At 45.1% G+C, this 22,048-nt stretch overlaps 1 protein-coding gene across 2 annotated transcripts in view; it reads left to right on the forward strand.

The window, feature by feature from the left end:
- Positions 1-22,048, forward strand: part of CHTF8 (chromosome transmission fidelity factor 8) — a 178,139-nt gene that overhangs the window by 39,089 nt on the left and 117,002 nt on the right. For both annotated transcript variants that reach the window (XM_069635543.1, XM_069635544.1), the window contains exon 2: positions 14,620-14,667. In XM_069635543.1, the coding sequence (XP_069491644.1) occupies positions 14,620-14,667 (48 nt within the window). The remainder of the gene's footprint in view (positions 1-14,619; positions 14,668-22,048) is intronic.

Genomic DNA, 22,048 nt, shown 5'->3' on the forward strand with positions numbered 1-22,048 from the left:
TCTCTAGAAAGAACCCAGGGGGAACCCAGAAGTGGAGCTCTTGCTCACTGTGCTCAAAGAGGCACAGCTCCACCTCAGTGATGAAGCCCGACTAGGCTGAAACGCGTGTCTGGGGTTGCTGTTGGCACTCCAGACATCAGAAGCCTGTCGGGCAAATGCAGCAAACTGAAATGGGCAGCTTTGGACTTTGACTTGCAGTGGTGATCTTGCCTGAAACACTGTACCCAGAAGGAACCTGCTTTGGCAGTCTTTTTGTGGCGTTTCCTGGTACGGGAAGTCAAAAGGACCCAGGCCACTTAAAGTCCCCGATTATTCCAGTACTTCCACTGCCAGATATGATGCAGTACTGTGAAGGCTTGCCATCTGGCAAAGGTGTGGAAGCCCTGGCTTTTTTATTTTCTCTTTCAGAAAGTGTGGTCGGCTTACCAGACCCCCAATTCGGAAAACGTCATGCCAAAAGCATAGTGTACACTTGTGCCCTCTGAATCAGTATCCCGTGTCACCGGAGAGCATGTGATGCAGGTTCAGGCGACACAGGTGCCCTCTAACAGCTGCAGTGGTAGCCGAGTCACTTAAGCACATGGCTTCACCTGTGTTCCCAAAAACTCCAGACTATGAGAGTTGCTATCTGGGAGACAGTTATTAACTTTAAATATAAGCCATACCCAAGTTTAAGGTATGGTGGCTAGTATCTCTCATGCTTACCAAAGCGCATCAATTTGATATTGTATATGTGTCAGCTCTGTGAGCCGATCTCAGCTGTGGAAGACGAAGGTTTGTGTATTTTGGTCAGGCACCCTGGCCATGCAGGGCAAGAGCCTGAATGGCTGGGCATCTCCCTTGTGAGGCTTCTGTCGCCTCTCTCCTGGAGGACAGCCTCAGAGGAGGTGCTGTCCCGGGAAACGGACATCAAAGGGCACACCCATCCCAAAAAGACTAGCCTCACACAAGGATGCTGCATAGCAAAAGGGCCTTTGATGCTGTTGACAAGGGAAGGGGCCTCAGCATAGTATATCTCTCTTCATTCCTGTCCCCTCCACTTCCTTTAATACAAAAGCACTTTGGGTTTGAAGTCAAAAGGCAAAGATGACTTTTCTGAAGGACCAGGATAGGATCTCTTAAGCAGGCTTGATTTAATTTAATCACTTGCTGTCTTTTGCCTTTAAATGAAGGGGTCTCTCACGCCTTCTCTTATTCACATTTGGACAATCACTTCAGGAAGAATCTATTTGAACCTCTTTTGGGAGGGTTGACCTTTCCAAGGCAAAGTGGTGGCAAAGTGGGAGTAGTCGGCAGTGTGAGCAGTTTCTTTTGGATAGACAGTCTTCGATTAGTTGGGAGAGTGCCTGATCCAAATCTACACCCATTACTTGTGGTGTCCCACAGGGAGCCTGCATTTCACTCGCTCTTTTCAACTTATATTTCAGCCCTCTCTGTGACCTGCTAGAGACCTTTCGTTCTCTTTTATCAACTATGCAGATGACACCCAACTGATTTTGGAAATCAGCAGGGATTATAACACCGACACAATGAACCTGAATTCCATCTACGGGGTCATTGAACAATGGATGACCAAGAACTGGCTCTGTCTGAATGGTTCAAAAACCGAACTTGTGCTTTTCGGCAGTTCCATGTTAAGATCTAAACTTGGGTTAGAATACTCAGGCTTCAGAATGAAGGATTGCCTCATCCCTGTAGTGGACAAAGTAAAGACTTTGGGGGGTCTTCTTTGGCGCCTCACTTAGCGCTGAATGTCAAAACAACCATGTCCCTAAAAACTGCCATTATTATCTAAAACATCTGAGAAATACCAAGCCCTTCATTTCCAAAGTCAACTGTGTGTCAATTGCTCGTGCTACCATCCTCTCACACCTGGATTGCTGTAATGCCCTACTGGTGGGGGCTAGTAAAAATGTATGAAACAACCACAGATTCTCCAGAATGACGCTGTGTGCATTATTAAAGGCGTTCCTAGACGGGAGCATATTTCATAAACAATGCAATCACTACACTGGCTTCCCATCTCTGCTCGGATCCATTTCAAGGCAGCTCTGTTGGTTCACAAATGTCTTTATGGGAAGGCACCGGCTTACCTGAGAGCACGTATCTCACTGTATGTACCTAGTCAAGCCCTCCTTTCAGTGAACCTCGGTCTGATAAACACTTCCAAGCTTAAAAGAATTAAGGGCCTAGGAAGTGCTTCTCCGATACTGGCAGCTAAGGTCTGGAACCCACTGCCAAGTACTCTAGGATTGGACCAAAACTTGAGGAGTTTTCACATAGCTGTGAAAATTAGACTCTTTTCGTGGGCTCTATGCTAGATGGACTTCTCTGATCTTCTCTCTGTCTTTGGATCTCCTAAGTCCCGATGGTAATGCCCCTGCTCTTGTCCCATTGTATATGTTATGTCCTTTGTGTTTTTGTGCGCCCAGATGCCTGAGGATTAACTATGCGTTACAAATAAATAGTGCACAGTGTACAGAGTGCTGTTATAGCGACACAAGCAGACTTGGAATCCACACAGAACGCAAATCTACCTGTGACTATCTCAAGCACTTGTAATTGCAATTTGTCCTGCTGGTCCGTGCCCAGCAGGATATAACCTACAATCCCCCGCAAAGCAGGGGGCAAAGTGGGAGCAGTCAGGTGGCAGCTGGCACCCTGGAGTATTTGGTCATTTAACTGACGTCTTGTCTTGTACTCGAAAATCAATTCTCAAAGGAGCTGTGAGTACTGTGTTTTGTTTTGTAATAAAGGGATGGAGGTTGTGGAAAGTGATTTAGCGAAGTGAGAAGGCAGTTTGGGTGTTTGGTAGTCGGTCAGTCGTCCTCTCTTCACTTGTTTGGATTCCTGCTCGGCCATCTGTACTGATGTTTCGCTTATCTGCCTTGAAAATAAACGCACCACTCTTCACACATGGCACCGGCGTTGCGTAGTAAATCATGGGCAGTTGATCATCCGATTTTGTTGGAAATGGAAACCCCTTTGGTCTCTAGCTCGACTGTGGAACGTTCCATCTGCTTGTGGCAGCAATTGTTTGTCCATCTTCTTTAAACTTGCCTTATGCCCTTATGCCATCTCTGAGGCTGCAATTGAGGCGGCGTCGGGCATTCAGGGCACGCCTTCGACTCCAATGAACACTTTATTGATTATGCTCAGGTCCTCCAATCAGAGGCGTCGACAGAAGGTTTGGGGTCCTCATTTACCTCTATGCAACTGGACTCAATCAGCGCGTTGGGAAACATACATCCACAAGGCCCAAAGTAGCGGCGCCGATTGTCTTACCTACATCTCCATCTTTGTAGGATTGAGTTATATTGGATGAGTACGTCCTACGGTTATGCAATGATCTGCAACTCTAGGAGGAAGACTTCTAGACCTGTAGTGGGGGCCTTGAAAGCAGCTCGTACATGTTCTAACAAAGTGCAGGATGGTCCTGCTACTTACATCCCTTTGCTACGAACTGCTATGTGACGTGGTTCATAGTGAAAAGTTCAAATACAAAAGGATTAAATGCAATACTTTTGAACCAAAAGGATCTAAAAAAAAATAAAATTGAATGCCCGTTCTCCGCCAAACCACCGTTTTTTGGGGGAAATGCCACAATTTTTCCTATTCGAAACCAAAAAAAAAAAAAATACATTAAAAGGCATTTGAAATTTTTTTTTTTCGATCCTTTTGTTTCGAACATATTGCATTTCGAAAGTTTGTATTCGTAACTTTGACTGGACACCATGTGACGTACCTCTTAGAACGTGTCAGATCTAAATGTGCAGATGCCTCTTGCCCCCCCCCCCATACTGACTGTTTGGGTCCAACCTCCATTTCGGCGCTACATTTGGTCCTTGAGTCCCTGTTAAGACTCTATGATAACATTAAGGACAATGTTACGGAAAATGCTTCAAAATGTATGAATTTGGATGCTTCAGTGCAGTCGCTTTCTCGTGGGAAGGGGTTGCAGGCTTTTCCACAGCCAGCTTTTTGTGACCATCTTGCTGACCTGGATATTATTGGTAAACCTAAGTGGGTGGTCTGGGAAGAAGAGGCATGTGTTCGGGAGGGCACAGTCTTGGTGGGGGTTATGCAGAATACCTTTATGTCTATTACACATAATTCTCCGACTCCCCTGGTCGCTTGTGTTACATGTCTAAGTGCTTCCCCTCTTTTGTTTGAATCCCCCAAGCTCCTATAAGAATTGAGGAAATTGCAGTGATTGAGGTGGAGTCTAACCGATCACTTCCGGGGACTCAAGTTCCCCCAAGAAAGCCTACGAGAAAAAAAATACAAGCAACACGAACAATCTCTCCCCAAGCATAAGTCCACAAATTCTTCAATAAGGCATGTTAGACAATTGTCCTCAGTGGACACTATTATTGACTTAAACACTCAGCACAAACAGGGGAGGTTCCTCAAGTGGGGGATATTGAGTGGGGAAGGAAGAGGGCTGAGAGAGGGCAAAATAAACTGGTTCCTTTATCTACTTTGGGGGCTGGCTTTGTAGGTTTGGTGGATCATTCGACCTGCCCTATTTTTTGGCCTAGGACTATGGACTCTATTGTGGTCCCTTTGGGGTGTGTGTACTGTTGAAGGTTCCAACGATCTGCCCTCAATGTCAGTTGTGTCTTCCGATCCCCTCCCGTGCTTTAAACCCATTGCCCAACTACTGAGGGGTCAGCAGGCCTCAATTACTTCTTTTTGGAATCCAGTTAAAAGGCGCTCTATAGCACCGTCCGTTTCGGTTTCTGTGGGCTCTCCACAACTGTATGCTTTGGCTCCCATACTTTGTGTAGTTGATGAGAGTCAAAATAGTCTCATATCCGTGCCCACTCGTATATCTAGTGGGGTGCCCGCAGTTGGGAATAAGCCCTCTGTCTTTTGAGAGAACTGGTATGCAGACCAGTACGAGTGCCATAATTGATCTTTGTTCCTCCAAGATCTTGGGTTGGTAGGCAAATGCTAAGGCTCATGGACCTACTCGGTTGAATAGGTCCAGGGTTCTGGACATTTTTAACCTGATTCCTCCCTTAAGAGCTCTTTACTCTGAAGATATAGACTTGATTTCTCTTCCTTTGATGAATAACAACCACATGGTGCTGTATTTTCATTTTGAGATTGTGGCGAATCTAGTCTGGGATCAGAGGGACGCCCTTGACTCGTTGGGCTATGCCCTATCCCAAATTGGAAGCCAAGTTGAGGCCAAACCTTTTTTTGTCATTTTCTTTGCCTAAACCTGTTGAGTTGGCAGACCAGCCCAGTGTCACTTCATCTTTGCTGGTGCCGACACCCCCCTTGGCCTCTGCACTGCAAGAGTCTCATGACTGATCCGTGTTGGAGCCAGCACTGCAAACATTTGCAAATTTGATTCAGGGCTTGATTCAACCCCAGCCAAATTGAACTTGGGGTTTTATCCTGGAATGTTAGTGTTTTTTTGAATTTCAGCAGAGTATGGCATGGTTCCAGCTAGTTACGAAAGTTCAACCTTTTGCTGCTTCAGGAAAATATGGCTATTTCTACTTTTGATTTGAGGGGGTATGTGACCTTTACTATTCCAGCTATTAGGGCTGGCACAGGTCACCCTAGTGGGGGTCACGCCATTGCCATCGATACTAATATAAAAGTTGATGCAGATATCTGGTGTGCTTCTGATGGTTTTTTAGCAAGTGCGTATGAGCTTTAGGAATACTTGGACTGAATATTTGTTGATTAATGTTTATTGGAACCCTTTGCCTATTGAGGCCTTTCAGTCTACTCTGAATCTGCTTTGGAGAAATGGCTTGCAGACTGTCACCCAAATACGATAGGGTGACTTCAATGCTAATTGCGCTCGGGGTCAAAATTACAATAACGCACTTATGACTCTGTCTTATCTGCCCAGGACTCTTGCTTGGAGACTGAGTTGGGATCATTATTTGACTAACTGGGACCTACAACCTCTTGATGTGTCCAGTGACAACGTAGATGGAGTATTTATGTGGCACTGGAGTGATAAATCCTAGTGGATTCATTATTTTTTTTGTCTCATCCCACCTGAAGTCTCGTTCTGGTGAGATGCATTTCCATGATCCTTTGCTTGGTGACCACCTAATGCTGGACTTTACTCTTAAGGTGGTGGCAGATTTGAATGCAATTTCTTCTTCTTCGTTTCCAGTGGTCGAAGCCAGGAACGGGACTATGTGTAGGTGGGACAATGGTTGATATAAGATGCAGAGGAGTTGCCTCCTAGAGTTGGATGGTTGTAGGGTGATGATTTATCCTTCCTATGATATGGATGTTGTGATAGTCAAATGTCTGAACCGCCTCTCTTCTGAGGTTTACGCTTCCTCGAACAGAACTTCTCATCTTTTTGATGCAAGAGTTTGGCTTCCTTGTTAGTGAAGTCCCCTTGCAGCTGTCAAGATGGACAGGAAAGGACCAACTTGTTTCCAGTACAGGGCGTCCCCAGCACCGGTTTTCCCTGACTGCATTCACTGCTCCACACTCTTGTGAAACGTGCTTGCGCAAATGCGCGGTGCTGGTGACTTCAGGTGGAGAAAGCAGAAATCGGAGGCTGCATCAATTAACGTTAAGCCCGAACACGTGACAATCCTTCTGCTGCTGACCGGTGAACGAAGGTGAAGTCATGAGTATGTTTGTTCTACCATGACTGCCTCCCACGCTTGCGAAAAACACCTCAATTGCCTTCTCTATACCACAAAACCCCCTCCCACTCTTATCATGGGAGCTGGTTAGACCGACTAGCTTCTGGCTGATTGGCTAGAAGGGTTACATGCCTGCTCTGGGCATGCTCCATTGCAGGGATGCTTAGTAATTCTAAATTAATGGGGTAAATCTTTAAATATGGAACTCTGGGCATGCTCCATTGCAGGGATGCTTAGTAATTCTAAATTAATGGGGTACATCTTTAAATATGGAAGCTGCCATCTTGAATCTCACTTTTGTCTTTGTTTGTTGCTGACTAGAAGGAGCTGTTGGCTTGTTTCCCTGTTTCAGACCATAGAGTTTCCCTTATTTTAATTACGTTTTGGTGGCCTCTTGTGCTAAACAGCGCAGGGTATGTTTTGTGCATTTCTCTTGTGGGGTTTTAAAAAAAACGGTTTCTCTTGTTTAGTGCACCTCTGCGATCCTTGCCCTTGTTTTTAATGGAGAGAGTGGCTGCAGGGTATTCTCCCTTGTGCTGGCAATTTAAAGGGAGACATGAATTCCCTTCTCCCCAGTAGACCTGACAGTGTGTGAAGGAAGTGGGTCTCTGTGTCCACTAACTGCAAGGGTGAGGACTGGGCTTCTTGCTGCCACTCAGGATATCAAATGTGTGAGGGGTGCGTGTTCCCCATGATATCTCCCTTTGGGGGATGGAAACACTGCTGTGGGTCATCCCTGTCTTCCCTGTAATCTTCCTCATTCCAAATGTTTTAATTCTTTTTGCTGTCCAGTCCCAGTTCGCCTCTGCTGGGAAAGCAGGATTATGAACTGGCCCTTTCCTGTTAGTATATTAACATGGTGTGGGCCATCTGTCCCCAGGACATGTTTTCCAGCCTACCTCCTGGCCTAAGTGACCTGACAGGGTCTTCTGTATGGCCTGTCCTTTCCCTGGTCCATAATTCCACATTCTGGATTCAATGCAGATTTAGCTTTCCTTCAAGAGGGGAATTATTTGACATATAGTTTTTACTAGTTTGATGTTCTGAAATGGAATGGTGTATGCCTGGGCGTATACTTTCACTTCACACAGCTGGGGTTGTGAACCTGGTGATACCATACCCAGGTCGATGTTGTGAAGTCATTGGGGTCACTTTGCCACAGCAGACCACGCCAAACACGTGGAAACAGAGAGACCTAACTTTGTTTTAAGTTACTGCAAAACTATAGCTATCGCCACTTTGTTCGGTGGGCTCGGAGGCGAAAATGGGTGGTATTGGCCTACCAGCCGGATCCTAAGAAAAAGTCCTCTGTGGGAGCTTCAGAAAGTTACTCCGCTTACCTGTGCCGCATGCAGAGTTGATCACTATTACCATCCCGGGCAACATGAATGTTAATATTTTTCTGTTGGGCAATCGATGCTGCGGATTACACGCTTGCCTGATTTCCCTAAAGATAAAAAAGAAAAAAGAAACGGCGGATGCTGGTGATAGTAGAAATTGAAGTTCCTGGCTGAGTCCCTGTACAATGTCATCATGGGCTGGTGGAATACTAGCAAGCGGCAGCAGAGGGCAGGTGAGGTGACCACGGGGGCCTGATATGCTGTGGGATTCAGGTGGGCTGAAGAGAAGCTGGGGGAGCAGTTGGCAAATGTGACCATGGTGGCTTGTGGGAGCGGTGGAAGAGTGAGGAATGGAATGTGGCTGGTTATGCAGATTGCGCCACATTCTTTGCCTCCTGATTAGCTGGCACCTCCTCCACAAGTGCTAATTGGTGTTACCCATCCTGACACTTTTAGTACAGCCCTCACCTCTGAGTTTTAGTCAAACCCCTAAACCCAATATGAGTTAATCTCACCCAAACTGTACTTTATAATTAAAGATCATAAACTTAATTTTTGGCTCTGGTTCTGTTTATCCTTTGCCACACTGGGCATGGTAGTTCCTGCGGTAACTGGGGATGCTGGAATCAGCCCTTATTGTGCTAACAAGACGTTCTGGAATTTAGGCTTGCTTGGATATCTCAAACTTGGGAATCTGGCTTTTAGTTACTAACTTGTCCTGTGGAGTCTGGCGTGGCTGTGCAAATTGGGCATAATGCAATCTGGCCTCCTTGTTGTAGGTGCAATGGAGCGCAGCACTGCTATGTTAGTTGGGCGTAATGGAATCTGGCACTGCTGCATCAACCATGCATGATAGGGACGAAGTCGGGAGAGGGTGGGGCAGACAGACCAATGCTACACAATAAACTGGCAGGTCAGAGATAGGAGACGGACCAAGTGACACGTTACACTGTTTCTTTAGTCAAAGTTAAATAAGGCCTCCTCCAAACCATATGTCTATGGCGTGTCCCTATTCTAAAAAACAGCAAATGAGTGCTTGTCAGAACGTCATGCAAAGAAAAAAAGAAAACGGTTGTGAGTCCAAACGTACCTAGCCTAACATCTATCCTACCACTCTACACAGAAGCATGACATAAATTGGAAGGCTAACAGCGGTGGTTCCACTTTGAAGTAAATTAGGAGTGGCTGGTTTTCTAACGCCCAATCACGAGTTCCCTAATGTCTCTTCTGGCTTGGTACCAGTCTTTAAGGTTCAAAACCAAACAGAGAAATATGGGTCAGTTCTGCCTATCCGTTCTGCAACCCTTCGTAGGGTGTTCGGATGGCCAACCTGGACTTGTGGCTTTCCAAGCCTTCCTAATATCCCTATGTGCACCCTCACATGGGGTATGTGGTGTCTTGCCCCCTTGTGGGCTTGTGTCTCTTAAAAAACTTTCTGTGTCCGTTTTTCACCCTTTCCTGGGATATTGGGATTCTCAGCCCCTAGCATGCTTATGGTTCTCCCAGTCCTTCTTGTATCAAGTGTTTCAACCCGGTATGGGGCATTTGTATTCCTGACCCCTCGTAGATTTATGACTCTCACAGCCACTCTCATAGTCCTTCTTGTATCAAAGTGTTTCACCCCCTCATGGATATTGGATTCTTTAGCCCGATCAGGGCCCTATTGTGACTCTACTGCCCCCGCGCCAGGTACGAATTTGCATAGCTCTCCTCCAGTGTCAGGGCTCCTCTGGGGTTTTGAGGTTTTGGCCTAATGCGGTTCTGTGATACCAACATGTTCTCGGTCTATGCGGCTGGCCTCGTCTCTGTGGTTCCTCTCGTTCTGGAGGTACCGCATCTGGTTGTTGCTTCGTGGGCCGCCATGCTGCCTTGTCTTTGCTGGACTCTTCTCTGTTTGGGTTCGGTGTGACCAGCCTTTTCAGGTTCCTCGCCTCCCAGATAGCAGTAGCATTCTGCTGGCTTCCTCAGCTGCACACTCACCACGCTGTTGACACGGCTCCTCCTTCTGGCGCTTCCTGTGAGGGAGGTAATCCCTCTGCTACGCAGCCTCATAGGCCAGCGTTTTTTCGCTCTTAAGCCATCCAGTCTTAAATGGGTGTGTACATTATTGATTTGTTCCACCCCTATGTAACCGATGAATAATTGGGATTTGGGAGAAATAGGGAGGTGTAGTAAAACGTTTATTTGGGAATACCTTCTCCCCAAGGGGGTTTAGGGGGTAGCCCCCAGTGGGACCCTGCTTGCCCTGTCACCAAAGGAGGGTTTTGTGTTGCTGACTCACCACCCTATTCCCAAGGGGGAGGCTCTCCCTTGGCGAGAAGGGGCAAATTCCCTGGATTTGTCACAGAATTTAGGAAAATATTCCAGATGCAGTCAAAACAAAACGTGTCTATTATCAATCAAGGTTTACTATCAGATTAAATGTATTAAATATACAAAAATCCATAGTGCAAACATGCAGTCATTTAAAACATCAGTATAAATCTACAGAACAATCAGCTGTCATGAGTATAACAAACGATCCTTTTGAGTAATTATATGTAACAATCACAAGATATAAAACCAGTATTGCAAATAATACTTAAAATGACTTAGTAACCACGGATTACTTCCACAAAACAGGTATGACTGCATTCTCTTTGTTACTTTCTTCTGTGTTTGCAGTACAGGCACCAATCGTCTACTGTAGATCTAATTGACAGCATATCATGTCTACCTTTGTATCCAATATTAGTTTTTCTCTAGTGGAAGCAGGTTACTACTTTGTGTATTCCAGACTTAGTTTGCCAGCCTAAACCTGAATATATTTTAACATTACAGGATGCCTTTTGGGACTTGCTGATTCACTGAGTGCAATGTCTGACTTCCATGCCAGAATACACTTCAACAATTCTGGCTGCCTTTCTACCACCTTTATAACATGACAGTTCATGATTCCCACTCTGAGTATCATGACGACCGTTCTACGCACTTCTGGCTTTATTACTATCTATTTTGTAGTATTTCTATTTGCGTTTCAGTGTATATGAATCTGACTTTAGGAACCTATTTATTATTGCAAAACACGGCTGTGTGCTAGATTAAGATTTAAGGTTGAGGTTATGGTGCCTTTCATAGATATGTCATCAAGCTTGGGCATCATTTAAAATGAATTGCTTTTGGATAGATTGAGTGCTCACTTAATACTCTGTATTGAAAGTTTCACTTTTAAAGCTGTCACAAATGGGTGTACATATTTGTGCTTAATTACAAACCTGAAAACGGACACTTTTGTGCGAACCACGTATAGCCCACAACAAAAGAATTTGAAAGACTGTGGACAGTGTAAAGCGCTCCCCTCACGCCCTTATGAGGGGAGTCGGGCAATGGGAATGGGGCTACCCCAGAAGTTATGCAGGGTAATATCCAGGGGGTGGAAGCAGTGGGATTACCACCAGAATCTCTGCATAGCCTGTGGCGAATCTGGACTATTCCTCCCTTCTCCCCAGAGGGGAGCCACCCCCTTTGAGGATAGGGAGGTGAGCTCACTAAGCAAGACCCTCCATAGGGGCCTAGGAAAGTGGTACCTCGCTGAGAGTGACTCCTTTCTTGCACACAAGGACTCCCATTCCGGCAAGTAAGTCACTGTCCCTGGAGTCGGAAATGGTGCAATTGTTAAGAAAACCTTTTGGAAAGAAAGATTTGGAACCTACATAGACCTTGAGGACTGTAACTCAAACGTTTCAAATCAAAACTTCCTGTGAAAAGGATCCAAGTAATTGGGCCAGGCAAGAGCCAAGAACTATTGCTCAGGGCTCTTTTTTTTATTTTATTTTAAAAAAAAAATCTTAAGTGGTAGTGCCAGTAAGCTAGCAGGAGCTGGACTAAGGGCTATTTCCTTTGGACTTTGTCGAGCACCCTTCTTTTTAGTTTGTTAGGCAGGGAACTTCCCTCATTACGGTAGGGCTAAATAGGTGTTTTATTATTATTTAAATAAATCACACTGAACATGTCACAACTTAGTCCTACTCCTTCTTCTGGTTCGTCACACGCCCCAAACTCTAGGGTGAATCCCTTTCAAGAGCCCTTAAAAAGAGACTGCGTATCACTCAATCCTACAGTATTACCACCTTCGACCACAGGCGCAATATCAAGAAGGGAGAGACTCATTAGAGAACCCCTGGTCGTTTTTTTTCCGAGTTGAATAAAATCACTTGTATGCTTACCGTGGTAACCTTAGAAATCACAAATCGCATATGCCAGAAGGAAGCTGGCGACCGCAGAACACCACAAAGCGTCAGTTAAACGCCACAGAGTTTCAAAGGTATGCAGAGGACTGTGCACGCCTTTAAAACCTTACAAATAGTTACACAGGGAAACCAAGTGCCTTCCGACCCTGCTATTCCAATTATCCAATCATAGTACATTTAATAATTACTTAAGGAGAGGGATTATTGGTCTCCCTATTCACGGGCTAATCAGGAAAAGGGAAAACGAGTGCAAACGCCCACAGCCTCATGTGTATAAGGGAGGCTGCAGATAGTCATTTCTTGTCTTGAACCCATAGGAGGTAGACTGTCTACTGCTGCTCCCTGCCTGGTAGGAACTCTGCTGCCTGGTAGAATGAAGACCTGAAAAGTTTCTGACCTAGAGGAAGTGGAGATACCTTCCTCTGCACCCCTGAGAGTAGGGGACGATTTACACCTCCGAGAAGGTGGACATATTGCTGTATATTGTGAAACGGAGACTTTTACACCAGAGGGCTGAGAAGGAAGGCTCAGAGACGTGCCTTCAGGAGCTTTGAATGTGAGGTAAACTTGGAGGAAGTACTGAACAAAACTGGTGAAAAGAATGCCAAAAGAGTCCCAAGACTTTAGAAAGTGATAGTAAGAAGGATTCCAGTGGAATTTGTTAACTTGTGAAAGTGAGACCTGGGGGAAAGGATGCCAGGGAATCCCAAAATATGTGATTTCTTGTGAAAAAGATGTTGGGCGAATCCTAAGACTTGTGAGAGTTGTACCTGATGAAAAGGATGACTGTGAATCCAGTGACCGGTGAAGTGAACGGGATACCAGCGAGACTTTGATAGTGGAAACCGAAAAACCTGGTACGAGGAGTGCCCGGAGAAATGGGACACTTGCGAAAATAAAGTCTAGAAACTCCTTTAAAGTTGAGGGGAGTAGAAGGCTGGTGGGAGAGACTCCACCAAAACCTTGTCAGTGAAGGATACCTGTTGGAAAAGGCACTAGGAAGCTAAGCTAAGAAACCCATTGGTACAGGGAGTACTCCTGAAGGGAGCTGAAGTGCACATGTCTTTGTGTTTCGTTTTGTAGCACAGGGCTGAACATTATAGTGATAAGTTTTGGATCTTTCTGTTGGCCAGAACTTTTGACTTTGCAGTGCTTAGACTAGGGTTAGCCTAGAAGCTAACAGGACTGCTTTACATTGGGTTTTTGAGACATTATGGATGGCAAACTTGGTGAAACATTTATTTGGATCGAATAGGGCGTTCCTGGATGGACGAAGACTAGAGAATCAGTTCGATTCTGTTGATTTTAAACACCTCATTCGGGGTTGGGAACTTTTCGACCCTCCCCTCCCCCGGAACCCTCTGCACCCTCATCCCCCAAAACAGGCACACAAACTTTGCATTGTCCCATCCGTGACACACTGCTTTTTATTGAATTCTTTTAGTTTTTAATCCTTTCCCCTTATGCCCAGTAAGCGTTTTATCGGCTCCGTCCTGAGATTATCTTTGAACAAATGCTTGGTTGGACCTTATCTTAAGTTGTCTCACTTGTACCATTGCTCTGCCTCACCACGAAATAATAAATACAATGTTTGTGTTAACCGCATCATCTGGAATTTGTTTATGTGTCAGTTGAATTTTCCTCTGGCGAAACACCTGTCTTGACTTTGTATTGTTTTTAAGATATGTTCTGCTTTCCTGTGACTGGGTGCCACCCGCATACTAGGTTATAAGCTAGAACCTTGCGAGAAGTGCAGCCTACATAACTATTGCTGGTCAGGCTTTTCTAGCTTCAAGTGTACTGCGAACGTAATGGATTCTGGCACTGCTCTGCTAAATGGGCATATTGAGACCTAGCGCTGCAATGCTAACTACACCTAATGGACGCTGGCAGTGGTATGAGCACATGAACTTTGGATGACCATGCAGAGACTACATTAAGTTTTGAAGTCAGATCTTGGAATTTGTGTGAGTATGTGGGCTTTAGATTGGAATATCTGCTATAACATGTATGACTGCCTGCCATGATCTGAGTATCGGAGCAAATGGCGGTGCTCCCTAGGCATATGATGCCAATCTCGTTCATGCCCATGTTCATGTGTCCTGCTTGGGCTAAAAAAATAAATGTTTTTTTATAATACAATATTTCATTAAGCATTGATCTTTCTTTGTGTAAAAGCTATTTCTAAAGGGTCCTCTTTTACTGCTGCTTGCCCCTTACCTCCAGCTGCTATGCACATATTTCACGACTCCATTTCAGGTTCTTTGCCACACTTTTGTGCCTGTCGATGCTCGCTCAGCTAGTCTCTACATGTTTTTTTCTTTTTCTTTTTAATTTTAAATTTCCTCCACATTTGCTTTGCCACGCACGGCCTATTACTTACTGTTCATGGTATGTCAATTTGTTTTGCAGATTTGGAATCATCCCTATTCTGAAAATGGTGCAGATCTGGATTTCTAGGTACTATTTATTCTTTTTTCGATTTTTAAATGTACTATTTTGGACAGGAAATGACCCGCTTTTCAAATGTCTGTTACCATTGGCGGATTGAATAGTACACATATCATTTGTTCTTGGAATGTTCCGTTTTGCAGGTCCTTTACTTAAAACCATACAAATGGCAAACCGTGATAGACTATGGAGAGGGGCGTGGCACAGTGAAACAATTCAAACTAAACCAGGTGCAAAATCTTGCTTCTCGTACGACCACCGTTCCATAGCCAACCAACTAGCTAAGTACCTGCACACAGGTCGAGGAAAGGAGTACCATTGACTTGGCTGACAACACTTATTATAAAATGCCAAGAGACAATCCAGTTTCTGGTGTGCTCTCTACATAGTCATTATTTGCATTGTTGCTCTTAGGAAGATATTCATGATGTTGTAATGTGTTGTTTGATGTTTGACTGCATTCGTTCATGATTTGTTCAGTGGATTTGGGACCAGCATAGCCAAATCAGTAGGAAAAGGGATATAAACCACTACCAATTTAACACCAAAAGGATGAGAGTAGGTGATTTTGGCGGCGCAAATAATTCTGTTCTCTATACAGATGAATTGGGAATTATGGTTCTGTTGGATGGAATGACTGCCAAGATGCCTGTCTGCCGTGGAAATGTTGGTTGACTTCTGCACCAGTTCTATGTCACTCATAATTATGGGTTGCTTTTTAGTAGGTCACTGATGCCAGAAACCTGGCCCACTGGGCAGGACAATGTCTTGATTTATTCAATGCCTGCCCTCTACATAGCTGCGATACTGCATGATGGTGAAGCCTTTGCCATAGGTTGCTGGACATGCCCGTAATTTGTATTGCAGTTCGCTTGGACTCTTGCCCAGTTTTCTATTTAACTGGAAGGATAGTTATCTAGGTTTTTGGAACAGTGACGATAGGATTGTATGTTATGCTGGGAAGCAGTATCCAAATGTGTAAATTCTGTGCCTTCCGCTGGACTGAAGAAATATTCCAATCATTGAGAGCCAGAAAGTGTATCTGCTACGCAATCCATTTGGAAAGTGGTTGTCCAAAAAAAGAAAATTGGAGCTTAAAAGATAGAATGGTAGATATCTGAAATGGAAAAAAGTTGAATCTCAGTTGATGGTATAGATTACATTGGAATTGCAGTGAAATCAAAACTTTGTAATTGAGTGGTTTACAAAAGTTGAAAAACTGTCATGTGTAGTGAATCAGTGATGATTCCCCCAGAAAACCTGGTCTGCGACCGTTCTCTTGTGGATAGGGAAAGGCAGGCATTTCTGATACCGACTCTGGGGGTGGTGTTCTGTACGAGGTTCCCATGAGGGGGGAGCAGGTCAGGACAAATGAGAAAACCCCTTGTTGAACCCCCCCCCCCCCAAGACACCAACCTTCTAATGGCTTATTGCAAAACAGAAGAAATTAGAAAAACTAATTTTTGCATTAGGCACTTCAAGTCCCATAATCCCCGAAGTACTGGGACGACGAAGAGGGCTAAAGAGGAAAAAAACTGCAAAGTGCAGTCGGTTAATGGGAATGACCCACACCTGTGTGAGACTCGGAGGCTTATAAGGCCCCCTCAGGTGCTGGACATTAGTGAGCAGCAGAAGCAGAGACTGGAGGAGGGAGAAGACGCCGCCGGGACCACTGTCGAGCAGAGAGCAGTAGCCAGTCCTAAGAGAGTCTTGGCCTCCAGAAGCCATACTTGCAGAGGTTGCGCAGCGGGAATCGTGAGAAAGGGAAGCGTGCCCTCTGAAGACCTGTTTTGCAGAAGCTGCGCAGTGGGAAGTGAAAGTGTGGAAAGCTTTCTTCCCCACAAGGCTGTCTCCAGGAGGAGCTGCTAAAGCGAAGTACCAGTGAGCAGCGAGGGGAATCTGATGCGCACTCCTTACCCGTTGAGTTCATCAACTGATAGTGACACTGGAGCGCCCTGTGATCACTCGCATGCTCTATACAGGTTTTTTCAGATTAGAAAACAATTGTGTATGTGTGAAAGTAATACCAAAGTCAATTTTGAATACTGGACTATCGCAAACCAGAGAAAAACATAATTATGCAAAACCAAATTACTGTGTCTTTAAGCATGCACATTTATTTAGAAACCAGCAACAAGATGGGGCAATACTCCTAGAACCTAATGCAGACAACCATTACCCAAGCCAAAAGAAAGTAAAAGCAATGCAATTTAAAACCCACAGATATTGCCAAAAGCAGGAGGGGACAAATGAAAGTTCCAAAGGTTGTAAGCACATATTTAAAGAAGTAAATAACACAAGCTGGTATAAATCCATTTTGCCAAAGCCAAGGAAGAAGCAGAATAAAACCATATCCTTATCTGTATTTGATTAATAAAGCAGTGGGGAAACAAGAGTCTCAAGAAGACTGCCCTTCTGAAAAAGGTTGTTCAGAAGGAGAGGAGCATAATTTGCAGAGGTTTTGGAAAGTACAAAAGAGTACTAAAAGTGCCACACTGTGAATCTTTCTTTCCCTGAAGAATTGCATAAATCCTGATGTTGTAAAGTAATGAACACTGCAAAACTGTTGTAAGCTGATCTTAACCACAGAGGCACTTGTTGGTAAATTACTATTCGGGCAGGAGAGTATCCCCGAACAGCGAACTTTGAAGTAGTAGTCCTGGCATCGAAGTAAACCATGTGTGATTGAAATAGTAGGCCTGGCATGGAAGTAAACCAGGTAGAAGTTGATGAAGTACTGTGAAGTGGTGTTAACAAATTATCCTGACAAACTTTCATTGCTGAAGCAAGAAATGTATACAACTGCTGCAGAAGTGTTATATATCTTCGGAAATAGTAGGTTGGTGCTGAAAGCATCCTGACAAAGACAATGTATGTTAATACTGATAAACTAAGGAACTATTCTTTGTTTATGTGATGATTACTTTGAGTTTTACTATTCCAAGAGGAAGAGAAAGAACCTTTGATGACCACTCAAGTGTTGGAACTTTTTGTTGTCAAGTTGGAGTCACAAAGAATGGGGTTAGAACTTGGTTACAAACCAGGATTTCCTTATTTCTTTTTAGAACTGTGGTACAGAATCCTGCTTGAATCTGTTGAAGGGGAATTCACCCCGATTATAAGGAGAGATTGCTGTCATAGTGGGAGTTTAACCGTTCTATTTTTGTTGCCATGCATTACCTTTTTGAGTTTCTGTATGTATACTTGTGAGGGACAGAGATCCTTTGTTAGTGTTTCCTTTTGTTTATTTTAGGCACAGAAATCCTTGTGAGGATGGAGATAGTGAGGAGTTTATCCAATCATTTGAGTTAATAAAATGGTATCTTTTGAAAAACCTTCACAAAGTTGTCCACCTCACATTTCTGACCCCCCACACGTGTTTTATTTCAATTTTTAAATGTGGGCCACCTACCATCTAGACCTTTTACTTTCCTGGACTTCGTTTTAAAACCAACTTCTTTTTTGTAGGGGTTACACCTCATTCTTATCCTCTTCTCATCCACAATGCGATTCCTGGCTGCCCCACTACTCATCCCTCTTTGTGCAGCCTTTGCCTGTGCATTTTAAAATGCAACTTTCTTATTTTTCTGAATGTTTAAATGTGAGATTTGGAAAATTTAAAAATGTGTTTAGAGCATTTTCTTTTTCATTCTCTATTGTTTGAGGTTTCTATCTTTCTGAGCATCCCCTTAGTCGTGGAATTCTGATATTCTATCAAGAGTGGTTGCTGGATCTTTACATTGGCCAGGGTTGCTGGTGTCGCAATCCTGTCATCTTGTAACCAGGGGCAGCTTTTGGTGGCCCGTGCGGGCCCTCGCCAGCCTCCGTAGTCTTAACTTGGGCAATTGTCCTGGCATTGAGACTCAAGCCTCCACAATACATTTTGGTATGAACTACATTCTGTCATCCTGTTCCAGATTTTACAGCATGGTGTTTTCTGGTCCTTTAAGTCTCTCTAAGACACCATGGAGTATCTTTACATTCAAGGGATTTGTATGGTTCTGGCCAAAGCTCATTATGCTCCCACATTCTTCAAGACACCTAGTACTTATCATAGTACTTACTGATTAATTGCAGACCAAAACTTCAGTCCACAATCGCTTTGGGAGTTTGCAGTCTTTTCTTCCTTCAAACAATGCAAAAGCTAAGCTCAGGATGTGGATTCCTACATGTATTCAAATATCTGTTGTGGACTCTTGCCACTCAGAACCAGACCTATATTTAGCTCATGACTTTTAGGCTGTTGTTCCTCATCCAGGGGGCAGCTGTTCTGCAGTTTCCCAATCTGAAGCTTCACTTGGAGGCTTTTTGCTTCCATCCTGGTGCTTGCAGGATTTCTGCGATTTGTGCCTTAATGTAATTTCCACCCTAAAGCTCTGCTTTTTTTTGTGTATGTTGCCAATCCTGCCGTTCTCTCGATTTCCCAGCCATAACACTTTATAACCATATTGTAACGGAATCCTATTTTCCTTTGGCTGTTATGAAAACTGTTTATTCAGCATTGATTGCTGGCACCATTGAGAACAATTTCGTGTTTCGGTTCCCATTCTAGTATACAGCTCCCATCTAACTATTTCTAATTCCAGGACGGGCGATGGATCTGCTGCCTATGATCGTTTCTTGTGTTTCAATTTGCTCTTGTGGCTTGTACTTGTTTTAGTCCATTTTATTTCCCTAGTGGTTTATCTAATAATACACTTTTCATTCGTACATTCTTTTCTCCATCAATTCTGTTGTTTTCTGCTATCGCTTGCTTTATGTCTTGGTTTCTAATCATCCTTTGCACCTCTATGCTAAACTACAATTGGCATTAAATTATAATGTTTGTCTGTGCACTTTATGTGTGCATTTTACAATGGCCTGGGAAGTGGGGACAAGTAGCATGGGGAGCATTGCAGAGACGTAATGCGTGGAGAGCAATGCAGAGCTGAATGCGCTATGGCCAGGGGAGCCGGGGTAGTTTTGAGGGAGCAGCGCTGGGGCAAGTTGCGTGGGGAGCAATGCAGGGAGGGACTTGCGTTTCAATGAGGTACTTTGTTCTAAGCTTGCTGATAGATCTGTATCCTCCAGAAGCCAGAGTCTTTAAAACATTCCAGCTTTTTGCTGCGTGCACTGTTCTCTCCACTCACGCTAGGACCTTACAAGACTCCCCTCTGTGCCTCCCTCCTGTTTGCCCCTAGCATGTGACTTCCCTCCTGCTTGGCTGGCCACCCCCTTACTCTTCTCCCTGCACCCTCTATGGTTCTCTCTGTCTCCCCTATCTTCTCTAACTGCTAGCCTATCAACTATCCTATCCCTCTCACTAAGTCTGGTAGGAAGAAGCTCAAAAGGGACATCATGATCTCCAACCCAGGCCTCCCTATCGCTTATGCTTCCTTCAGACAGACCCTCTCCGACATCCTCTTTGTCGTTCCCTCTCCACACCTATGTACCCCAAATATGGTCTCTGTTCTCTCTCCTTTTTCCTCCTCTCCCAATAATGGTGGTACCCGGCGGGAGGCCCTCCTGGCCCCCTTACACTCCTCCAAAACCATCATTAATGTCTACTTAAATTGTGCAGTGTTGGTCCAGGGCCCTCAACCCAATCTCCTGTTTTTCAATAGACGCTTCCCGCGTCTTATCAACTTCCTTTCCTCTCCTGCTACTCCTATCTACCTCTCTGGCTCCTCTGCCGCCTCCTTCCTCCGCCACCTCTCTGGCGCCCTTCGCTGCTTCTTTGACCTCTCTGCCGCCACCGGTCTGGCACCTGTCTGGCACCCTCCGCTGCTTCTCTGGCCGCTTCTCTGACTGCTCTGCCTTCTCCTGCTTCGGCCACCTCTCAGGCTCTCTATTCTTCCTCTGACTACCATTTCACCTCCTTCTCTTCCCATTCTCAGGCACCTCTAACACTTCTGCTGGGTGTATCTCATGCCTGTCTCTCTCTCTCTCCGCTCTCTCTCTCTCCTGTCTCCTGTCTCCTGTCGTGCGCTCTCTCTCTCTCTCTCTCTCTCTCTCTCTCTCATGGCGCTTAGCGTACAAAGTACATCTCATCAGAAGAAGAACAGAAGAAAACCCATGTGCGCGCTAAGACTGGATGGGAATCGCTTCAGATGCTGGCAGACTGAAGGCTAGGCCTTACAATTATACTAAAGAGCACCCATGCCAAATTATGGAAAGTGGCCACCTACAAGCAACATGTAACAAATCAATGCCCAATCGGCTATGAAGAATAGACCATCACACGTCGAGGCTTCATAAATTATGAACTAGAATTGAAAGGCAGATCCACAAGTGGAAAAGTGTGCATTTCCAACAAAGGTAGCCTGTTTGGAGATTTTTCTTTACGTCCGGTGGGCGGGGTCCTGGACATGTCTTCCTTGTTTTACATTGGTACCAAGGCTTCCTTAAAGCTTCACCAAACTCTCTTAAGTGGTAGTGTGTCATAGCAAGCAAGGCTGATCTCTCTCTCTCTCTCTCTCTCTCTCTCTCTCTCTCTCTCTCTCTCTCTCTCTCTCTCTCTCTCTCTCCTGTCGCTCTCTGCCCCTCAGGCTAAGCCATTCCTAGTGTGCCTCCAACAATCTCTGCCTTAATGCCAGTAAGACTGAGAGCCTCCTCATTGGGACTCCTGCTCCCGCCTTCCCTCAATCACTCTGACCGCCCGCCTTAGGCCCTCTACCTGCTCCTTGCAGTGAGGCTAAGAACCTTGGGGGTCATCTTCGATTCAACCCTCTCCTTCTCTCCACACCACACATCTCTGATGTCTTTAAGAAGTCACACTGTCAGCTGCACCTCCTCAGAGGTATTCTTCCTTTTCTAACTTTCCCCCAGAAGCTCACTGTCTCCAGAGCTCTGGGCCTCTCTAGGCTAGACTAAATCAACAGCCTCTTCCTAAATCTGCCTGCCTCCTACTCTTTGCCCTCTACAACTTATCCAGAATAGGACGGCAAGACTTGTCCTTGGCCTCAAGCCCAGGTATCATATGCCTCCAGCCATTAAATCTGTCTATTGGCTCCCTGTGACTGTGAGGAACAAGTTCAAGAGCCTCTATATCGTCCAAAAGTCTTTCTGGGGCCAGGGACCATACTACATCCAACTTTCTCTTCCTAAGTATCTTCTTTCTCGAGCCCTCTGCTCATCCACCTCCAACTCTCTGAGGGTCAGTCGCTTCTCCAGGCAGAGAGTGGGAGGTAGATCTCTGTCCTCAGCTGGGGCCTCCCTCTGGAACAGCCTCCCTGACCCTCTGACTTGAGCAGGACCACTTAAGGTTCCGGAAGCAACTCAAGACCTTCCTTTTCACGTCTGCTTTCACTTCTGCTTTCTCTCTCTCTCTCCTTTGCTGATGTCCCGGTCTGCTGTGCATACTGGTTACCTGGCCACCAACTGAACTTACAGAACCAGGCTCCTGCATGAC

The sequence above is a fragment of the Ambystoma mexicanum genome, chromosome 1q (assembly GCF_040938575.1).
Source record: "Ambystoma mexicanum isolate Mex_15411 chromosome 1q, UKY_AmexF1_1, whole genome shotgun sequence".
NCBI classification, from domain to species: domain Eukaryota; kingdom Metazoa; phylum Chordata; class Amphibia; order Caudata; family Ambystomatidae; genus Ambystoma; species Ambystoma mexicanum.